This window comes from Platalea leucorodia (assembly GCF_965183815.1).
Source record: "Platalea leucorodia genome assembly, chromosome: 9".
NCBI lineage: Eukaryota > Metazoa > Chordata > Aves > Pelecaniformes > Threskiornithidae > Platalea > Platalea leucorodia.
Genome location: NC_138831.1, coordinates 9,787,531 through 9,806,817, shown reverse-complemented (window position 1 = coordinate 9,806,817; position 19,287 = coordinate 9,787,531). Strand labels below are relative to the sequence as shown.

General features: G+C 39.5%; 1 protein-coding gene across 1 annotated transcript in view; it reads right to left on the bottom strand.

The window, feature by feature from the left end:
• Positions 1-5,905: 5,905 nt before the first annotated feature.
• Positions 5,906-19,287, bottom strand: part of TAFA1 (TAFA chemokine like family member 1) — a gene marked incomplete at both ends in the record, with an annotated part of 223,609 nt that continues 210,227 nt past the window's right edge. The window contains 2 exons of the mRNA XM_082321241.1: positions 5,906-6,085; positions 6,216-6,340. Of these exons, the coding sequence (XP_082177367.1) occupies positions 5,906-6,085; positions 6,216-6,340 (305 nt within the window). The remainder of the gene's footprint in view (positions 6,086-6,215; positions 6,341-19,287) is intronic.

Here is a 19,287-nt window from a genome sequence, read left to right as displayed (position 1 = left end):
ACTCTAGGTCAGAAAGTGCAGCACTTCCTCTGCATGGGATTAAAAGTGATCAGCATGGCCAAAGGGGTCCTGTGAGAGACAGGTAAGCAGGCTGAAAGAAAATTGGAAATATTAAAGAAACGAAGCTGGACTGGATAGAACACATTTTACAATTCCCTGTTCCTCTTTGATTTGGTAGCATTAGGCATACTGAAGGGTAGATTGCACAGACTTATGTATGACAGCAAGATACTTTTCCACACGAATAAACCCCCTGAAATTAATTGGACTGCTCACAAAAGTGCCTGGGAACGTGAACTAGGCTTGCACATTTCAGCCCTCAGCAATGCAAGGGCCAGGCTGCATGGTGAACAGCAACAGCTTAGCTAGAAATGTGAATTCAAACTGCTGACAGTGAGTAGACTAATGTCTCTGTGGACGCATCCTTGCTGAAGAGCATCTCATCTCAGTTGAATTCACCTTAGTAAGAAACAGATTAAAATTAAACTGAAAGAAACTATTCCTGAAATGAAAGCAGGGCTCAGACACAGTTTGCTTACCACAAACTGTTGTGCGTTTGCTGTGCCATGGACTTGCCCATGTGTATGCTTTTAGCTGGTGGCAAATACTCTCAGTCAGAATTAGCCTGGCCTGCAACGAGGGAAGCTTACATTTAGGTTGTTCTCCCGCGTGTGCTGTGGGATAAGAGCACAGAGCCAGGCAGTCCCTTGCGTGCGGGTGTGCCTGAGCATTCGAGGTGTCCACAGAGGCATTCGCTTAAGCTGAAATGCTTGTTCACCAATTGCAAATGGGCTTGTAAAAAAACAAACCGTATGTAAAAGCCCTCTCGCATGTTGGTCTGGAAAGAAATAGCTTTGTTGTTGTTTCAAAGAATTAGTGAGCCAACAACACAAAGCTTTGGAGTTGGTTACTGGGTTTTTACTGTAGTCTCTACGAGCTATACAAAGTCTGAAGACATTGTACGTACAGTACATCTTTAATAAGAAGGGAGCTCACAGTCTACCAAACTCTGCCAAATAAACTCTTAATACATACTGTACTTCACTCAGTAGTTGTCCATCTCTTCTTCATGGAATATCTAACAGCTCTAAAAATATTTTCTTGGAAGAGGATAGAATTATCATTGTTATATATCAATCAAGTATGGTTAATGAAGCAAAGCCAGCATGCTAGTATTGCACAAGGGGAAAAGCCTCCAGAACACAAAGTGGAACAACAAATGCCCTCAAAATTCTGCCGAAGGGAACAGGAAGCTCTGGATGCCACATCGGTAGGATTCGTGTAGATCTTAGGCGTCCTTGTACCGCAGCAGGTTTGCTTTGCCTCTTCACTGCCACATTTCTCTCTGAAACAGGTAGGGATCTTCCAGACCATTGCAAAAAAGAAAAAAAACTTTACAGCAGCTGCAGCAAAGTGTGGTACTATTCAATTTCTTGAAGAGTGAGGCTTTTATTTCAAAATATCATATATTAATATATATATATTTCTATATATATATACTTTAACTGGTATAAAGTAAATTGTAGATCCAAACTTATACTGTTGTTTGTACTTCGCAATCTCGGAAACTTTACCAAAAGAACCGTTTTCTTCATTTTTATTTTCAGCTGTCAAAAATCAGGGGCATTATTTCCACCGAACACTTTCCTTCACACAGTAAAGCCACTGTTGTTATCTGGTAAACAGTCAAAGTGCAAATAAGAAATCCATTTGGCTTGTAAATGCTGAGACGGTTTTAAACTTTCAATACTTTGTCCTCATAAATCAGCAGGGCTTTCACTGTCTCCGTGCAGACGGCACTCTGTTAGGTCCTTGGGTGGATCTGCAGTAAGAAAGCATGAAAGAGTCAGTTCTATAAAATATGTTATCAGAGGAAAGAAAGACCCAGGCTTTGTAGCACTTTGCCCTGCTCATGATATAGCTGAGTTTAAATCGCAATATTTTGGGGGGGTTCTTTTCTCTTGGGGCTGCAGGGATTTAAGGATATGCAAGAGGCAGACCCTGAGCGAGCTCCTGCCCATGCCTTGGGAGATCCTGGATGTGCATCGATCACCTGGGCTGGTGGTGCAGGAGATGCCAGGACATCTTTGGGCATGGGGCCATGCTCACCCCAGCCTTCCACCCTCCCCTTCTTGGAGTGATTTTAGTAAGCTTCTGCTAGACAAGGAAATGAAGATGGATCCCTCTTTCAGGTTCATTTGGACCCCTGCCTACCCAAAGAGGGGCAGGATAAGAGTGACTAGCTGTATAATAGTCTGGAAAGTCTGACCAACTTCATCTACTCACCTCGGGTGAGATAACATGGCCTGCGGCAGACTGTAAAATCATTGCTTTTTATGACTAACACCACAACTGATCTGAGTGAGTGCACTAATGGCTTGAAGAGGAAACACCACCACCCAGAGGTTTTTTATAATGCTGAAATAAGAACGACTGACCAGAAGCAAAAATAGCTCTCTCGAGGAGAGGCTTTTGTTTCTTTCGCGCACTGATACACACAGATGAATGGCACAAGGGATCCAACTCTTTGCTAGATGACTAGGTCAGCAATGAAACTCAGATTGACTTGAATACAAGCAGGCTTGGGCATTAAATCAGGGCTACAAATTATTAGCTAAGCACTAGGTGATATGATGAAATGCAGCAGTACGTCTTATAGCAAGAGATATTTACTATCTTGTGCTCTACTGCTCTGAACTGACCTCTTAATTACAGAGACATCACAAAAATAGAGGGGTTTCTTCAGTGCTCTAAAGAAAAACTTAATCTGGAAATCATCTGACATATTAACCTAGTTGGACAGCTTAAAAAAAGAAAATAAAACTCTGGGTTCATTTACCATTTCCTTCCTTCCCGCAGTTCCCATTTTCTGCTCTCCCGGTTTGCCACTGACAAGTGACTGCACTGGGTTTTTCTCTCTTGGGGATAAGTACATCCCCTTCTCGTTTGTACACTGCTGCAAGGATTTGTGTGGTTGGTACTGAAGCAGGGAATGACAAGGGACCACGGTGCCAAGGGGCCGCAGGCACCTCAGGTGCTATTTGCTGCAGCATGAGATAAGCAGTGGCTGCTAAAACATGTGATGATCAGGTCCCTCGGCGCACCATAAAATGGCCTGCATTTCTCTGATGGCAAAATGTATGGTAAACCAAGTGTTACTGTGGAAACCGGTGGGTGGGCTGTAATGGAGGGCGCAGGCTGTGAAACTGGTGAGATGCTCCGAGCTGAGCTGCTCTGCCAGTCCCCAAGCGCTCAATGCTTTAATTTCCTTCCTCCACAGTATCAGCAGAAAATCAGCTTGTTGAAGTATTTAGAGGGCTAGTACATGAATGCCAGGTGTTATTAGTGTGGATTACATAAAAAGGGCATTTTCCAGCGCAGTGTATGCCTAAGCCTGGGCAGAAAGCCCTGGGGAGGAGCACTGTGCTCCTCAAAGGCCCTGCAAAGCGGTGCACAGAAAGTTGTGTGTAGACAGCAACCAGATTTCAAGAGTTCAGACGAGAAGCCACAAAACATGGGATGCATGAAAAGTTTTCACGTTTTCCAGCAGCTCTGGTTCTCATAGGCATTTATGTGCCCTTGTGGGCACCATCTCCCAGCATCCAGACTGAGACTGTGCTCTTGCATTTCCCCTGGTGCAAGTTGCTCTGCTGAAATGTAATGATGTGATCTCTAGTCAGCTCCTAGTACAGCTCCAAAAGCCCCACATTTTTAAGGAAAGCATTGAAACTTATGTTCTTAAAAAAAAAAAAAAGGAGTAAATAGGGATTAAAAAAAACATTGAAACTGCTCCAAAAATTGAGTTACAAAATGGTTTCTTTCCAGTGTTTGTCACCTGCTCTGACCATCAATAGAAAACAAATCGATTTACAGAGGCTGTGAGCATTATATCTTTGTTTTTAACAACTTAATTAGTGAGCTATGCTAAAGGACTAAACACAGGAATAAAGCATGAAAAGGAAGAAATGGAGGATGTGCTGGCAAAGCCTTCACAGGATCTGTTATCCACCTTCTTCTGACACTAATCAGTATTAATCACATCTGAGAACCAACCATGAAGTAATACACTACACTGTAAAATTACATATATTGCGTATATACATGTGTTCATATATATATATATACACACACACATACACACATGCTTATATGTGATTTACTGTGGGTCTTGAAAAATATACTAATAGGTATTTTAATCCTGTGAGTCATAAAGGCGAATGTTTTCCTTGTCAGGACAGCAGCTGCCTAACGTAAATGTATTTAGTGTAAGGAAAAGCCTTCATTAAAACAATTTACAGTTACAGCCTATGGTGACTTGCTCTAGCTTTTTGGCTAATCGCCACAGATGTATCTAGGATGTTGACCGATTTGTCTTGGTTATTCTGCTTTCTTAACTTCCTTAACTACATAAATTAGACACACATGGCCCAGTCTTGCAGCCTGGACTGGGGTCAGTACAGATTATAGTGTATTCTCTTTCTCTGATGCCATCTGAAATGACAAAACAAAGAAAAAAATGCCTGTTTCAGGATCTGATTGCTTCTATTATTTTATGTTGCTAGACTTGATGCAGCAGTACGGATTCAAGCAAAGTTTCAGGGATTATGAAGTAGAATTTTTGCTTAGAAAATGCAAGAGACAGTTGCTAAGCACATCATGTCATGTTGCCTTTGTCAATTGGGTTCTGTAATGATATTTTAAAGCAACAAAGCAAAATTCTACTGGAAGCAGCACCATAAGGTACTCCCCTCACAAGCTAATTAAAATAACTCCTGTGGGTAAATGAAGAAATATTTTTTCAGTTATGAGCACTCACTCTGTAAGTATTTAATTTAAATGAAATACAATAGTGCATACTGAATAGATTGGACCATACATCTGCATATTAATGAAGCTGCTAAATTTCTAGCAATCACTTCTAGATGCAGGCTATCGCCTAAAACTAGTTTATATGATGAGGGCTGGGGGAGTTAAGAGCAGGACAATTTCACAGAAAAAAAGCAAATGCAATTCCTAAATTATATAATTTGCAGACAGACTGCAGAAGTACTGCATTATTGTAATTTAACAAAAGTATAACATACTTCTTCATGTTGCTTATTACTGCTTTAATATCACTTTCTTCCATTTTAATTCCCCAATTCAGTGAGAAAAATGTTCCCTCACTGAAAACATGTAGTAACTTTTTTTTTTTTTTTTTTAATTGCACTGCAAGGCACATACATTAGGGCACAATCTTCCAGTGGTGTTTCAGTGTGGAGAGACTAGTTGTGAGCATAGAGTGGTTTGCAGCAATGACGACACTGCAGGTAGAAATTGAGTCAAGGAATAACAGTTCCTTCCATGCTTTCTCCTTTGCTCTGGAGAAATTTATTTGTTTATATGAAATATTTTGAGTTGGAAACCATGTAATTTTCTTGGAAAAAAATTCAATCACGGTATCAAAATAATTTAATTAAAATTGTTGAATACAGGTATAGGTTGCAGTCTTAAGAAAATGGTTGAGAAACAATTGCACAATGCAAAAGAAAAGCTAGAATCTATTTTTGAAAAACACTTCTTTTCCCAAAGGTAATCTCATAGTGGGAGAAGTTTAGCCAGCTCATTCACACTCTCTCTTTTTGCAGCCATGTCTCTGCATTTTCCTAGCAATGCATGGTGAAAGTTGATGTCACCTCTTGGCCTGTGTTACCTGAGTCTTCAGCACCTCAAGAATATGTCACTAATGGGTGCACAGGGCTAGAGCTGCTCTGAAGTCAGTCCTGAAATGCAGATAGCGAGTTGAGTCCTCAGCACCGTTTCATGCTACAAAGCAGCTGTACAGATGCTAATACAGATGTGGCCTGGAATGGCCAAGGAATGGATGTAGGATCCAGCAGATCCCTTTGATCTAATATTCTTCCCTTTAGCCACCAGAAAGGGACTCAGTGATGTCCACTAGGTTTTTTTCTGAGGTGGCAATGTCTGTAAGAAAGGGACCTGGCGACTGGGCAGCTCCAACCTGCAGGTTATCAAGCGTGGACCGAGCTGACCAGGCTGAATCCATCTGAATTTTCACTAAATTATGGCCAGAAGCATTGAGTGGCTGGGGAGGTATGCAGTGATCTTTAAGATTTTTACAGCAGACATGGTGATGGAAAAGATATATGTGAACAATCATTAGTGATTCCCTTTCCTATTAAGACCTCTTGGGTACTGGCAGAAAGATGACTTACTCTGGTGGTCTTGATTTTATTGCCAGTCGCACACATCCATCCAGAATTATCAGGCAACGTCTTACATTCCTCTCCTTCTAGGCAGGGCTCCATCTCACACCACCATTTCCCAATCACTATTGAAGCTAAAAGAGAAAAGACAATGTTCACAACTATGTTATAATGAAAAATCTAATTAAATAATATCTCAAGGGTCTAACATTGCATTTAAGAAGCAGAGTGCCCCTTCTAAACCCTTCAATTTAAATTTAGTTACAAGGATTTCACATTTAATTACTTGTTTTGCATCCTATATTCTCTAAGACAGTGCACTGCTTGCCATAGCTTCCTTATAGACGAGATCTAGTCTACTATCATGCTGTGACTGTGGGGAATGCTGTGATGGCAGCAATGCTGCTTCAGACCAAAGGACAGTTCACCCTAACAGCCCGGCTTCGTGAGTAGCCAATCTGGTCTTTATGGACATACGTAAGAACAAGGCAAGTCAAAAGAGATTTTCCTCAAGAATATTCTCCAGGTCTTCAGGACTTGTGGCTCAGGGTTACTCCAGAATAAACAGTGCCTGCTTTGCTTTCAATACCTGCAGCTGGGTTTTTCTTCCACAAATTTATGCAGAATTTTTTGAAACCATGTAGACTTTTAGCTTTCACGGTATCCCATGGCAGGGAGCATCACAACTAGAAATAGAATGTAAGGTAATACTGAACATCAGCAGAAGTTCAGTTTGTTGAAACATGATTATGAATTTTATAGAAACCATACTATCTCTAGCAGTAACTTTTAATTTCCAAATATTTAACATTGTAAATAATGACAGTGTTTGGATCTTGTTGTTTGAATTTAATTGGCACATATGTTTACAACCTTGAGTGCACCTTAATGAAGTTTCTTGCCTGGGAATTGGTATCTGTCTATAACCTTAACTGTATCTTAATGACATTTTTTGTCTGGGGATTTTGATAAACTTTAACTAACCTTGCAAACTGTGACTAGTTGGTGCATGAGTGGCTCTGTCTACGGTTTGTTTTCTCTGGCAAGAATTAATTTCATGGTTGCACTCATAAAGCCTAACTGTCAAAGCTTCTTGCACACTCACTCAAATAGAGATGCTTAACGCATTCATGTCACCCCGCATAGCTGCTTCAAGCCCATAAAATACCTTTGAAGCAGCAGACTACCTTGTATCACACCATTCAGCTCTGGAAAATGCCCTATTGTGCATGCGTGCATTTAAGGACATTTCAGAGTTTATAATTAAAGTCTTGATTTATTTTTTAGCTAGTTGTAATCTGTTTATGCTCACAAAATCCTAAGGAAACACCCAAAGATGTATCTGCAGCTGCTACTAATGTCCATCCCCTTAATTCACAGCTACACAGATAAAGCTACAAGTCCCTTTTTCTCTAATCTCTAACCTATGACAAACCCACACTGAAAAATAAATGCACCAAACCCACAGATACTCCTAGACTAAAAAGTGTGTACCACTATTCCATTTCATCATATAAGAGGAGGTTCTGTGTGTCACAGAGAGCAGGAGACTGTTGAAGAGAGACTCAGTGAGGTACGAAAGAGGGACTTTGGCATTTTCAACTTTTGATCTGCATTCTTGTTTTTGAGTTAGGAGAGATGGACACCAGGTGACCACGGCATGTATCATTAGCATTACCTACACAGAGTTATACCCATCATACTATCTTACGAGACCTGTTGTTGTCCCACCTAAGCAGATGACTTTATTGCTCCAATCCTAATTTACTAGGAATGGTTCCCCTTTTGATCTAGCTCTGAAAAGAAAACTACCTTTTCATAGGACTGTTCCAATTTAGCATTTGGTTTTCCACTGCGGTCCATGAAAAATGAACCACTGCCAACACGGTCAACCCTCAGCCACTTTGAACTCTTCCGGCAGCCTCACATAATTACCTCTTCTCCTTAATGCTCCCCTGACTTTCTGATCCAGCTTCCTTTGCTGCAGAATAACAAACAACACACACACAGATACAAGCATGTAGGTGTGTAATACTATAAATGTATATTTACAAATGGGAGACTTAGGTACACAAGCTTACACCCAAACCAAGCCAAATACCATATTCTTTAGGTAAGAATGTAACAGAGAGAAATAATTTAGATTGGTTAAATGAACACAAAGGTATGTCATGTGCCCAGAAAAGAAGCTGTTTTTTTATGTAAAGCTGGTAGTAAACTCTGGGAAATAAAAATGGTTAATATAGAGGGGGAAATCCTGTAAAGAAGGTCAAGTATACATTCATTAAATTTCACTTTTATTTCCATTAAAGTGCAATTAAGACTTCCTTTGGAAAGGTGAGATCTTTGTCCTCAAATAAACTGGACAAACCAACCCCTGCCACTTGTCGAGGTACATGGTTGATCTGAGTGGCATATGGTCAAGAGATCTGGTGGGCCATGCTGGAATGCATCCAAGTATAGCCCACTTTAGTGCAAAATAAACCAGAATGAGAAGCAATATTTCCAAGCCAGATAATCAACCTTAATGGGAGGCTACTGCAATTCAGGAGTCCGAGTTAGTATCTCTAAAACAGACCTTCACTTGGTATATGATTATACCAGCAGACTTGCTGAATAACTGTCCCAACAGGGATATGGTTTTCACCTGCTGAGTTTACTTGAAACACAGGGAGAAACACCTTGGGTTTGGAAGCTGCTTTGGTTTGGAAGAAGAGTTGAGTAAGTTGGAGCAAGTGAGCTAAACTTAGAACAGAGTAGAATAGAATAGGATAGAGTAGTCCAGTTGTAAGGGCCCTACAGCAATCATCTAGCTCTCTGTGCTGTCTTTCTTATTTCTTCTCACAGCTTATACCTCATTTTTATCATGTTATACATCATTTCTCCATATGTACAACACATAAAAAAACCCTTTACACCTGTGCTTGCAAGGCAGTTTAATGATGCTATTCACACATCATTTTCAGAAGGGTATCATTAATGCTGCTAACAGTGGAGAAAAGAGATATCTCTCTTTGCTATGCATGAAAAGGCACATGAGGACTGAATCTGCACTCTAATAATAGATTGTGCAGTGGGCAAAATGAAAAACCATATCCTGCTAAATACTGGCCTTCGCAGAAATCATGAGAGCAGAGCATCCTTGGAATATGTGAGAAGAATCCTGCGATACGGAATCAAAAGCGATGATCGTAATTATTTACTAGTAGCAGTGCTGTAGTATTAAATAATCATGAGGAAGGATCCTATGGTGCTAGGTACTAAAAACCACAAAACTGAACGCCCTGGCATAGGGACTTTACACGGTAAAACAGAGATGAATACAGACTGAGAGGCAGCATGGAGCAGCAATGCTGTTCATAGCAATTAAAATGACCTAAGTACTTATTGATGCTGCTAAATACAGCCCAAGTATTCAGATACTGACCTTGAAAAATAGTCAAATGCAAAGTCAGTGCTGAACCTTAATGTCAACTGATTCATGTAATAGTGTGCAGGTTTTAGTATATATATACATATATATGAATTTGTGATCACAGTGCAGTTACAATCACAAGGTAGCCCACCCAAGGGTCCACCAGTGAGTACCCTTACCTGTCCCTACCCCGTATAGCTGGACTGGAGACAAGGCTCCTTTTATAAAGGGGGAAACTAAGGTCATTTGTAGATGAAAAGCTCCTATTTGTCTCTAATATAAAAGTGGGCAAAATCCTTTTTAAGTCTGAAGCACTACAAAGCTCGCTGTGGTCTAGTCCTCAGCACTGCACTGTGGCAGGGGTGTCCAGAGCTCAATGAAAATTAATTCCTTTGAGTCTTGTGTTTATAGGTTTTCTCTTCTATTAAGAGCCTTTTAATCTTTAGGACCAGTTGTCCTTCTTGGGCATTGCTGATCCTTTGAGGTCTACTTGATTTCAAAGTTTTACACCTCTGGCTCTGTTCAAAGAGGCAGGAAAAAGCTTTAAAATGAATCACAGTTTGCTGCGTTTGAGATTAGGTACACCTGTAAGGGGAGGGGGAAAAAAGCTTCCCTGGGGAATACAATGCAGCTTCTCTGTGTTTAGGTTATGTCACTCTGAGATGTGCTGAAGCAGTCGTGTAAGAGAGAAAATTGTTAAAGTTAAGATGCTTTCCCTCGGGGCAGTTTGCATTCAAGATCTTCCAGATACTGAGGAACCTGAGCTTCTTGGTGACCTGAACTGCTAATTCTGGATGAGAATTAAAGACTTCTGTTAGTCACCAGGCATCACAGGCTGTGAGTGCTCACATCATGCTGAATTAGATGCCTGTAACATTTTGGAGTGGTTTTCATTGTGTTCTTCTCGCTGTCTGGGGAATACATGAAGCATGGAGTTTTTTCATGCAAGGCTGATTTGACTGAGAGAGATACCTGCAGCCATGGGGAAAGAAAAAGGATATCATATAAAAGAGCCTTGACTGCTCCTGCTTTGTTTGTGTTCTGTTTTGGGGTCTTTTTGTTCCCCAGCTCGTGCTAGTGTAAATAAGGGATTGCTTATATCTGAGATCTTTTCAAGAAAATGCCTCTTCTATAAGAAGCATATAACTAACAGAGCTGGGGAGAAAAGCAACTTCACAAAATTCTTAAGATTTTTTTTTTCCAGTCCAATTCACGCTGTTTTTTTCATCTTTATTTGCAAAGCTATAGAAAATTTGTGATCAAAATATTTAACTTTTGATGTATTTAGTCTGCATGGATTAACAGACAAAAAAGCATTTGGTTGAAATGGCATTTGCTAATCATGTGTACCAAATAGAGAAATACAGATAAGAGATCTGGGTATCAGATTGAATACAGGGAAAAAGCAAGAGAATAGCTTATATTTGCTAGTGCTTACACAATTCTGTTGCATTTTAAAATGTATTTGTTCCCAAACACAATGCCCAAAGCCTTAGGTGGCTGCAGGGAACTTCCAGCTTAGACTGAATTCCGTGGACTTCAGCCTGCAAAGGTCGTAAGAACCTTTGTAGGTTGCACAAGGGTAGTGACTGCTTTTTGCCTTGTTCTTGTGTATCACCTGGAGCACAAAGGTTTGATGCATGAAGCGAGCTGGCTGGGGACATTTTCCCCTTGCATTTCAGTAACAAATTATTCTATTATGGGACAGTAAAAATGCACTGAACGCCTTCAAATATCTACACCTAAACAGATCAAATCAGCATGGAAACACTAACCATTCCATCATCTTCCTCTTGAATCAAGCAATATTTAGAAAAAAATATACAATCCGTTTGATTAAAACTTCCTTACTTGTTGAAACTCCTGAACTTGTTGCGTTTCACATTTCTCAGTCTTCAAGTTCTTGCATTAAATTGAAGCTACTCAGTTGTTCAAAGCAGTGACTAACTACCCTCTTACAGGTGATTAACAGGACATGGGCAGCGGGTGGTCTGGGAGAAAACATGCGCACACAGCCCAGAGACTCACAAGCACTTGCTTGTGTCACGTTTGCTACTCCAGTGTGTATAAAAAATGCAAAGACTTTTTTTGCAGATAGAATTCTCCTTTAACTTTTCTGCATTTGTATTTAGGAACTTGCTTTAAAAACATGACAAACTATATATGACAATAAGTATAAAGACATTATATTTAACAATGTAACAATATGACAATACTTACAGAATAATATATAACTTTAATTCATGTTTATGGAAAACCTTGAAATATGAAAACAGAGCAAAGTATCATCATGCATTTTTCAACAGTTTAGAGGGAACATGCTATGTATTAAAATGTTCCAAGATTGCTTCTGCATTTCCCATTATAAAGCCATAGCAGCTATCTCTTTTTGCCTGTGATAAAGTATACACATTTTGTTTATATAGAAATAGAGTACAAAGGAATAGAGATATTAGATTGCGCTTCCTCCTGATCATAGGTATCATGTTACTCCACGGAATAAGAAACAGCGTTCGTTTTCAAAACCAGTATGACACTCATTGCAGGATGGGAAAGTTTTTACTATAAGGCATTCCATTTTAATCTAGTTTCTACCAGAGAAGATTGATATAAATAAAATTTAAATAGAGAACACATTTCACAGATGCCAGCAGTGAAAAAGACTTTGTCAGCTTAATGAAAAGATATCAATTTTCTCCACTTTATTCAATAAATTGTGAGTCATTTTCTAAATGGATTAGATTAAAGGAAAGTTCAAACGCCCTGTGAGAGACTCTTGCACTGATGGAGACTTTTGGCAATGGCAATAGCACAGAGGTAGGTAAAATCTTTCAGGTCGTTTTGTTTTGTTTAAAAAAAAAACTGATATAAACTAGAATAGGAGAATCTGTAACCCCGTGCTCCCCTATTCCTTATAAAACAAAATCTCAGAGAATTGAATGAGACATGTAGTTTCTCTTACTTTATCGGGATGTCATGGGGTGTGGAATGAATTACAGGGGTGGGAATGCTCTTTCTAGGAGGATGAGAAAACCAGAGTGAAAGAACATGTCATCTGAAGGGTTATGTATTTCATAAACAGACTGAGATACCATTTACTCTGGGAGTTGTAAAGCAGTAGCTTGATAAGTTAAAGAATACAAATCCGAAACAAAAGATTTCAGGTTGAATAATGCTGTCTAGGAGAAATACAGGATGTTTGCTACAGGGAGTCCATCAAACTATCTGCTTTAATTCAATCTTACTCAATTTTAGAAGCATCAATCTAATGCTCACGCAGTGTAATACTTTGCAGACTTTGATAACAGACCTCTCATAACTCTGGGAAAACTGACATTTCTCCAGTTTAAAATACAAGCACAGTGCAATCAGTCTGGCAAGTGATGTCTCATATCTCCTAATTGCCTCAGATCCAGTCTTACTGAGGTAATTTAATATTTTTAATTGTAGTAAACATTAAAAAGAGATCATCATATTAATTTTTTTTTCTTGTAGAACTTTCTGATCTTTGCAATATTCTCCAGGTTTTTGAACAATGTTTTATTAATTCACTGGCAGAAACTTCAGAAAGAATTGAAGGTTTTGATATTTTTTTTCCATCCGGAATTCTTGATTTTTCATTGCAATATATTCAGCAGCCAGAGTAGGATATTTTTAAGAGTGTAATATGTGTCTGAACAGCCCTGTGGGATGCATTAGAATATACCCATAAAATATGAAAGGGCAGATTAGACACAAAGAATCCATGAACAATTTCCACTTAAGATCTGCATCAACCAGCAAAAAGGGTGCTAATTTGACAGTATGAGAAGCCTCATAGTGAAAAACCACTTACATTGCTATTTTCTAACAGTTGTCATACTGTTAGGTAAAGTGGAAAAAATGACATAAGCATGTTGTATACTTCCCTCGTAACAATATGACTAATAGAGGTGGTGTTGGTTAATGGCCTGAGAATCAGAAACTCCTGAGGCTTGTTTAATCCCAGCTCTGCTTCTGACTTTCTCTGTTACTGCAGGTAAATCATCTTCTTGCTATACCAATTTTCCATTTGTAATTTCATTTACTTAAGAGGATGAGTTATTTTTGCCTTGTTTCCTTGTATGTCCCCCTCTGTCTTGACTGACCTGTTGAGCGTCACCACTGTATTGCAGCAATTTGGGACTGACCTTTTTTCTGCATTTGTACAACTAGAAGAATGGTGTCTTGGACTGAGCCTGGGTTTCCTAGGTACTACGATAATAAATAATAACATTAAAATTATATGAAGTCTGTGTGCTGCCAGAAGGTTTTTAAGCACATGCCTGACTTTCAGCTGAATAGAGATGGTCTGTTAAAGAGCAGATTTCATAGAAAATAGCTTAGAACTTGCAAAGGAGTTTCTAGCCCTCAATGCTGGTCAGCCCTGGAGCGTCAAACGTTGCAGCTTTGTCATTTTTCCATGTCCCTCTCTTTGCACCTTTGGAAACAAATGTTGCTTAGACATATGGCTAAGGGGCATCCATAACTGAAGTAGGACCACGATTTCTCATGGGTGGCACCTTCATGGTGAGTGAATGTGCATCTTCACTTCCATGAGTGCATTAAAAATGACAGTACTCCAGTCCTCTGAGTACTTAAAAAGTGTGCACAGCTGTTCAGAGGTAAAAAACTCTGTTCTGTTAGCTAGGTACACAGATAAATACATCCAGAATTTAAGGAGAACTGTAGAATTTGCATAATTATCTTGAGTCAGGTAGATCTCAGAGATCTCAGCAGCACTGAGTACAGGTCAATGAAAAGCAATCAAAATTTTTCTTGGGCCCCACAGTTCAACTTGTGAGATCTTTTCAAAGTCTCAGATTTTAAGGCAATAAGAAAATGAAGCCACTGGAAGCTGTCAGACTTGGAGGCCAATGGGTTGTAGTACTCCTTCGCAGAGATGTCTGCAGGTCCCAGGTCAGTCGAATTGTGCTTGGCAGCTGGCTCTCAACCCCTGTTCTCCTTTACTAACACTGTACTCAAAAGACGTCATTGGCTTTTTTAATTATTCCACATTCCACTGAGCTCAGACATGACCAGTGCTTGATATTTTTTCTCTGACAGTTATGGATCATAGTTGGTATTATAACTGAACCTTCACTGCATTATCTGTCTGGAAACTTGATTTCTACAATGAAAGGCAGAACAAGCCTCAACAAAACAGTTTTTTTCAGATATCGGTGGCAGAGAGAAAGGACATGAAATGATAAAATAAACCATGTATGATAAACTTGTCTCCCCAAAAGCACATAGCGTATTCTGTGACCTTCCAGAGTGCTAGGACACAGCCTTACATTTTTTCTTGGAAATTCTTGAATTCATGCACAGCAACATGCATCTAAGGCAAGTGCTGAGCCACCCACCTTTATTTATAGTTTTATGTGTCTGAGTTTATTGGTGTTTGACATAACCTCGCTGCAAAGACAGCAGATCATTTGAGAGCAACCTGCTGACACTAATGAGTGCTAATGAAACTAATGAAAACATGAAATGTTCCCATGCAGGGAGCTGAAATGAATGCAGGTGACTGAGGATCCCCTCCCAACCTGTATGGGGAAAAAATCGATCTTTTGTAGGTTAGGGAGACCCATTGCTGCTATTTATTACTGAAGTCTGGAACTGAATCCATCCCTTGCTGCAGAACAAAGCTGAGAGCGGGCTGATAAAATATTTGTGCAGTGTAGCAGTGTTATTTACACCCTATTTGAACTGCTTCTAGATAGCCTAGTGAAAGCTTAATCTTACTGTTATATATTTAATGAAATGCCAACAAACTGCAGCATAATTATACATTTTTGGAAAGACAATAGGAAGCTGCTTATAAATATGCACACACATTTCAGACCAGGGTTGAGGACTGGTGTGCCATCAAAGAAGAAAAACGTCTCCATGCAATGTTAATTTTTCATTAATAATAATTCATTAAGAAAATAAATGAATGAGTTGAAATGCAGAGGGAGAAGAGCCAGGCTGTGAGATAAGGGAGGTACACAGAGGTTTGTGGGTGGCCTTGCAATGCTATTCCTCCGGTGGCTGCAGGGACCCTAAGTCATATATATATACATACATCTGATGAGCTGCTGTGGAGATGTTTGCTCACACAACCAGCATTGCTGGGAAATGACTGTGTTGAACCAAAGATATAATTCCTATGACTTTGTCCCTCGTGACGGTGGAAGCGAGCACCCAAGAGGAACAATCATTGCCTGTTTTTGCATTAGAAACCAATGATCTGCGTTTAGGGTCTGATCCAACAGTTAGTGAAGAATCAGGAAAAAAAAATTCCTCCTTAGTTTTTACAGGCTTCAGACCAAATCTGGTGTCTGTAAAAGTTGCTGTTTGCTCAAATGTGAATCCCCTGCGCTGCAGGGGGCTGGGTTTAGCGAGGTGGAAGGGAAAAGCTGCAAGATGGGCTCTGAAGGGTGAAAGTCTATTATGAAGTTTTGACTGAATGAGGTGCCAGAAACATAGCTTGGCAGCAAAGCACTCTATGAAAGAACACTGAATATGAGTAAATTATGTAACTGTAATCCATTTATAAGGCATAACAAAGCATGCATAATATATTGGATAGTTATCAGTTAGGAAATTAAATTCTGGTGTACTGCTTGGGTATAAATTGTGTAGTATTTTTCTCTTGTTGTTTCCAGTCCACAGAGAAGATTCCTATAAATAAATAAATAAGGAAAATTCTTCCATCAAATCTACAGAAATTAGTCACCAATTTTCATTAGTCAATGAAAACCACCTTTTTTTTTGCTTTATATATGTTTTTCCAGGGGAATTTTTTTTTTTTTTTTTTTTTAAATGCAAGCTATTATATTGTCACTGTTTTTCTCTGTGAAAAATACTAAGTTCTCTGTGGTTTAAAGACCTAAGGCTGAATCTCTAAGCTTAGAAAATCCTGAAATATGTGGCTGGGGTTCCAGATGTCTTGAGGGCTGTCAGGTGGGTACCTGCTGCTGAAGAAAGCATGTGAGGACAGGAGAAGTGGCAAAAGAGCCGAAAGCACAACGATCAGAGATCGGTGTGAGCAGTAACAGGGTGATGTCTCTCCTAAAGCCCGGATATGAAGGAATTTTTGGAAAAAGAGACTGCTAAGAGGTATGAAGTACATGAAGCCATCTGCTGTTCTTCCCTTAAAAAGGATGGAAAGAGGATAATAATCAGAGCTGGAAAATTCCTGAATCAAAATACTCCTTAATTTTGAGCTCGCTATGAGAATCTAATGTCCTAAAATGGTCTGAATATCACCATTGGTCTGAGATTCTTGCTGGGTTGAGTGGTACTGGCAGACTCAGCAATACATTCAGGTGTGTGATTACAGATTTCAGCCATCGCTTCAGTGACTCAGGTCTGCAATTTTATAGGGGAACCCTTGCTTGACATATCATCCTTTCGGACAGGCTGACCCCACCATGCGAGGATGGGGTTGAGTGTGAGCAGCTGTTTGCTAGCATCGTCACGGTGGCAGGACCCGGCTCTGGAGGGACCTTCTTGTTCCCCCCAGTCCCACCAGTACAAGCACCTGCTGGTGTGGTCATACTTATGTCCAAAACGCCCACCAACACACATCTCTGTCTTGTCTAGTAACAGTAAAGCTGCCTAACTGGTCCACGGCTGGTGAATAAAACACTTTTCAAGTAGTTGGAAGTTCATCTATGCTTGACCTAATGTCTCATAACACATTCTTGGTACGTTCTCTTTCCCCTGAAATGTTCTGCCTGTTGTGTCCCGCAGACATAAAATAAACACTAATAAAATATGCACAAATCTATTATCCAATGGACACATATGCAGAAGAACAACAGCCTTCATTAGTTCCCTGTTGGCATGCGGCTGATTGATTTTCAGAGTAAAGTGATGCGGGTCAAAGCCATGATGAGCGTAACCCATGGATAACCCAGCGTGCTCTAGGAAAGGATGGGAGCAGCCCTTTGCTATTTTCTGTACCCACCAACTATTTTCAGGCCATATCAACTACAGAAATATGTTTATGGCAGACTGGTTTACAGCTGGTGGAGTGTTATTTAAACCCTCACCAACTAACCAACTCACACTGCAAACTGGGGTCAGGTGCCTTGTGCTCTCATCTTAGGGATGATTCAATTTGAAATTATAAACTAAAGGGCAGTTTTGTTTTCCTAATGATGGTACTATGAACTTGCATGTGGTGTGCCACTTTATGCACAGTGGTACCAAAAGGCAGAGCTTGCAAATTTCTTTAGGAGGCAGTTTAGTTAACTTGCAATTATCTCTGCTGTGAAAAGACGATACGGTCCAAATTCTCCTCCATGAATTGGAGATTGCTGTGGTATAAATAATACACCTATAGAGCACTTAAATCCCCAACAGTCCAGCTCTCAAAATTTATCTCAGAAGGGCGCAGTTTAAAATCTGTGCGGAGGAAGCTGTTTTCAAACGTTAAGTTAAATGAGCCAACTGCCACTCCACAAGGTAATTACTGATCAAGGTAATTACTGATTTATTAAAAGTGTTGTATTCATTCAAATCTCTGTTCTGTGATGTAAGACAAGTCTGATTTTGTTTTAAAGATTAAAGGAGCATTTGTTTTTTGTAAACAAATCCCTAGCTACTATTACAAATTGCGTCATGCATAATCTTGACATGATAGATTTGGAGATATTTCAGTGCAACAATGCCAGTGCAATCGGAACAAGAACTGCGAGACTGAACAAAAATTGATGAATTGAGCACACAATACTTTGTATCTCATATCATAGCTTAATTACTGCTTCAATATGCATGGAATAAGAGAAGGAACTCAATTATAAAAGCTTATCAGCAAGACTTAAAAACAGTGAAATTCATGACTGGATATTAAACTGACCTTAACTGACAAGCTTTTCTTTGAAATTATGTTTTCCTTCAGTGCTCATAATGCTTATTTACTCTGAAACATTTTACAGAGCTGAGAGGCCTGTTAAGGGACACTTGAAATTTCATGGCTTTGTTGGTATTGGCACAGCTCACGTTTTTTTGCGTCTATTCAATTTAACTCTGAGTTGTATTATTTTAAAAGATGAGAACTCACTACCATTTACAGTGGGGTTTTGTCCTCTTTTTTAGCTTAGAAGAGTCCCCAGATTGCACTTCTAGGTCAGTCTTTGCTACAAATAATTTATATGATGACCTTACTCTGTTGTCCTTAGAATGAATAATCCTGAATTTATACAAGGATCATCATTTCCTATGTAATGCACAACATGTGCTCTTGGAAAAATAACCAGATGGAAGGAGCTATAAGTCTTAGACTCCAGATACTCAGGGAATCTCGTGCACACTCCGGTCAGATCATTCTTAGCTATGAAGCCGTAAGCTCTATTCTCATCACTACAAATAGGAGTTTAACATTTTATTTTTCACAAACATCTGTCCTTGTTCTACTTGATCTCATTAATGCTCATACCAAATGAATGTAAATGGAGCCTGAGCATGCCCAGCACACGTTCTTTTACAAATCTGAGCATGAATTAGTGTAAAATGCTTTGCGGAATATGTTCAGCTCTGCCAGTTGCAAAATGTATGCAAGCAGAAACCCTCCAAAGATGAATAGCTAAACAAAGATACTGAGAATTGCTATAGTTACTAGCAAACCAAACAGGAAGTTGTTTTAGATGAAAT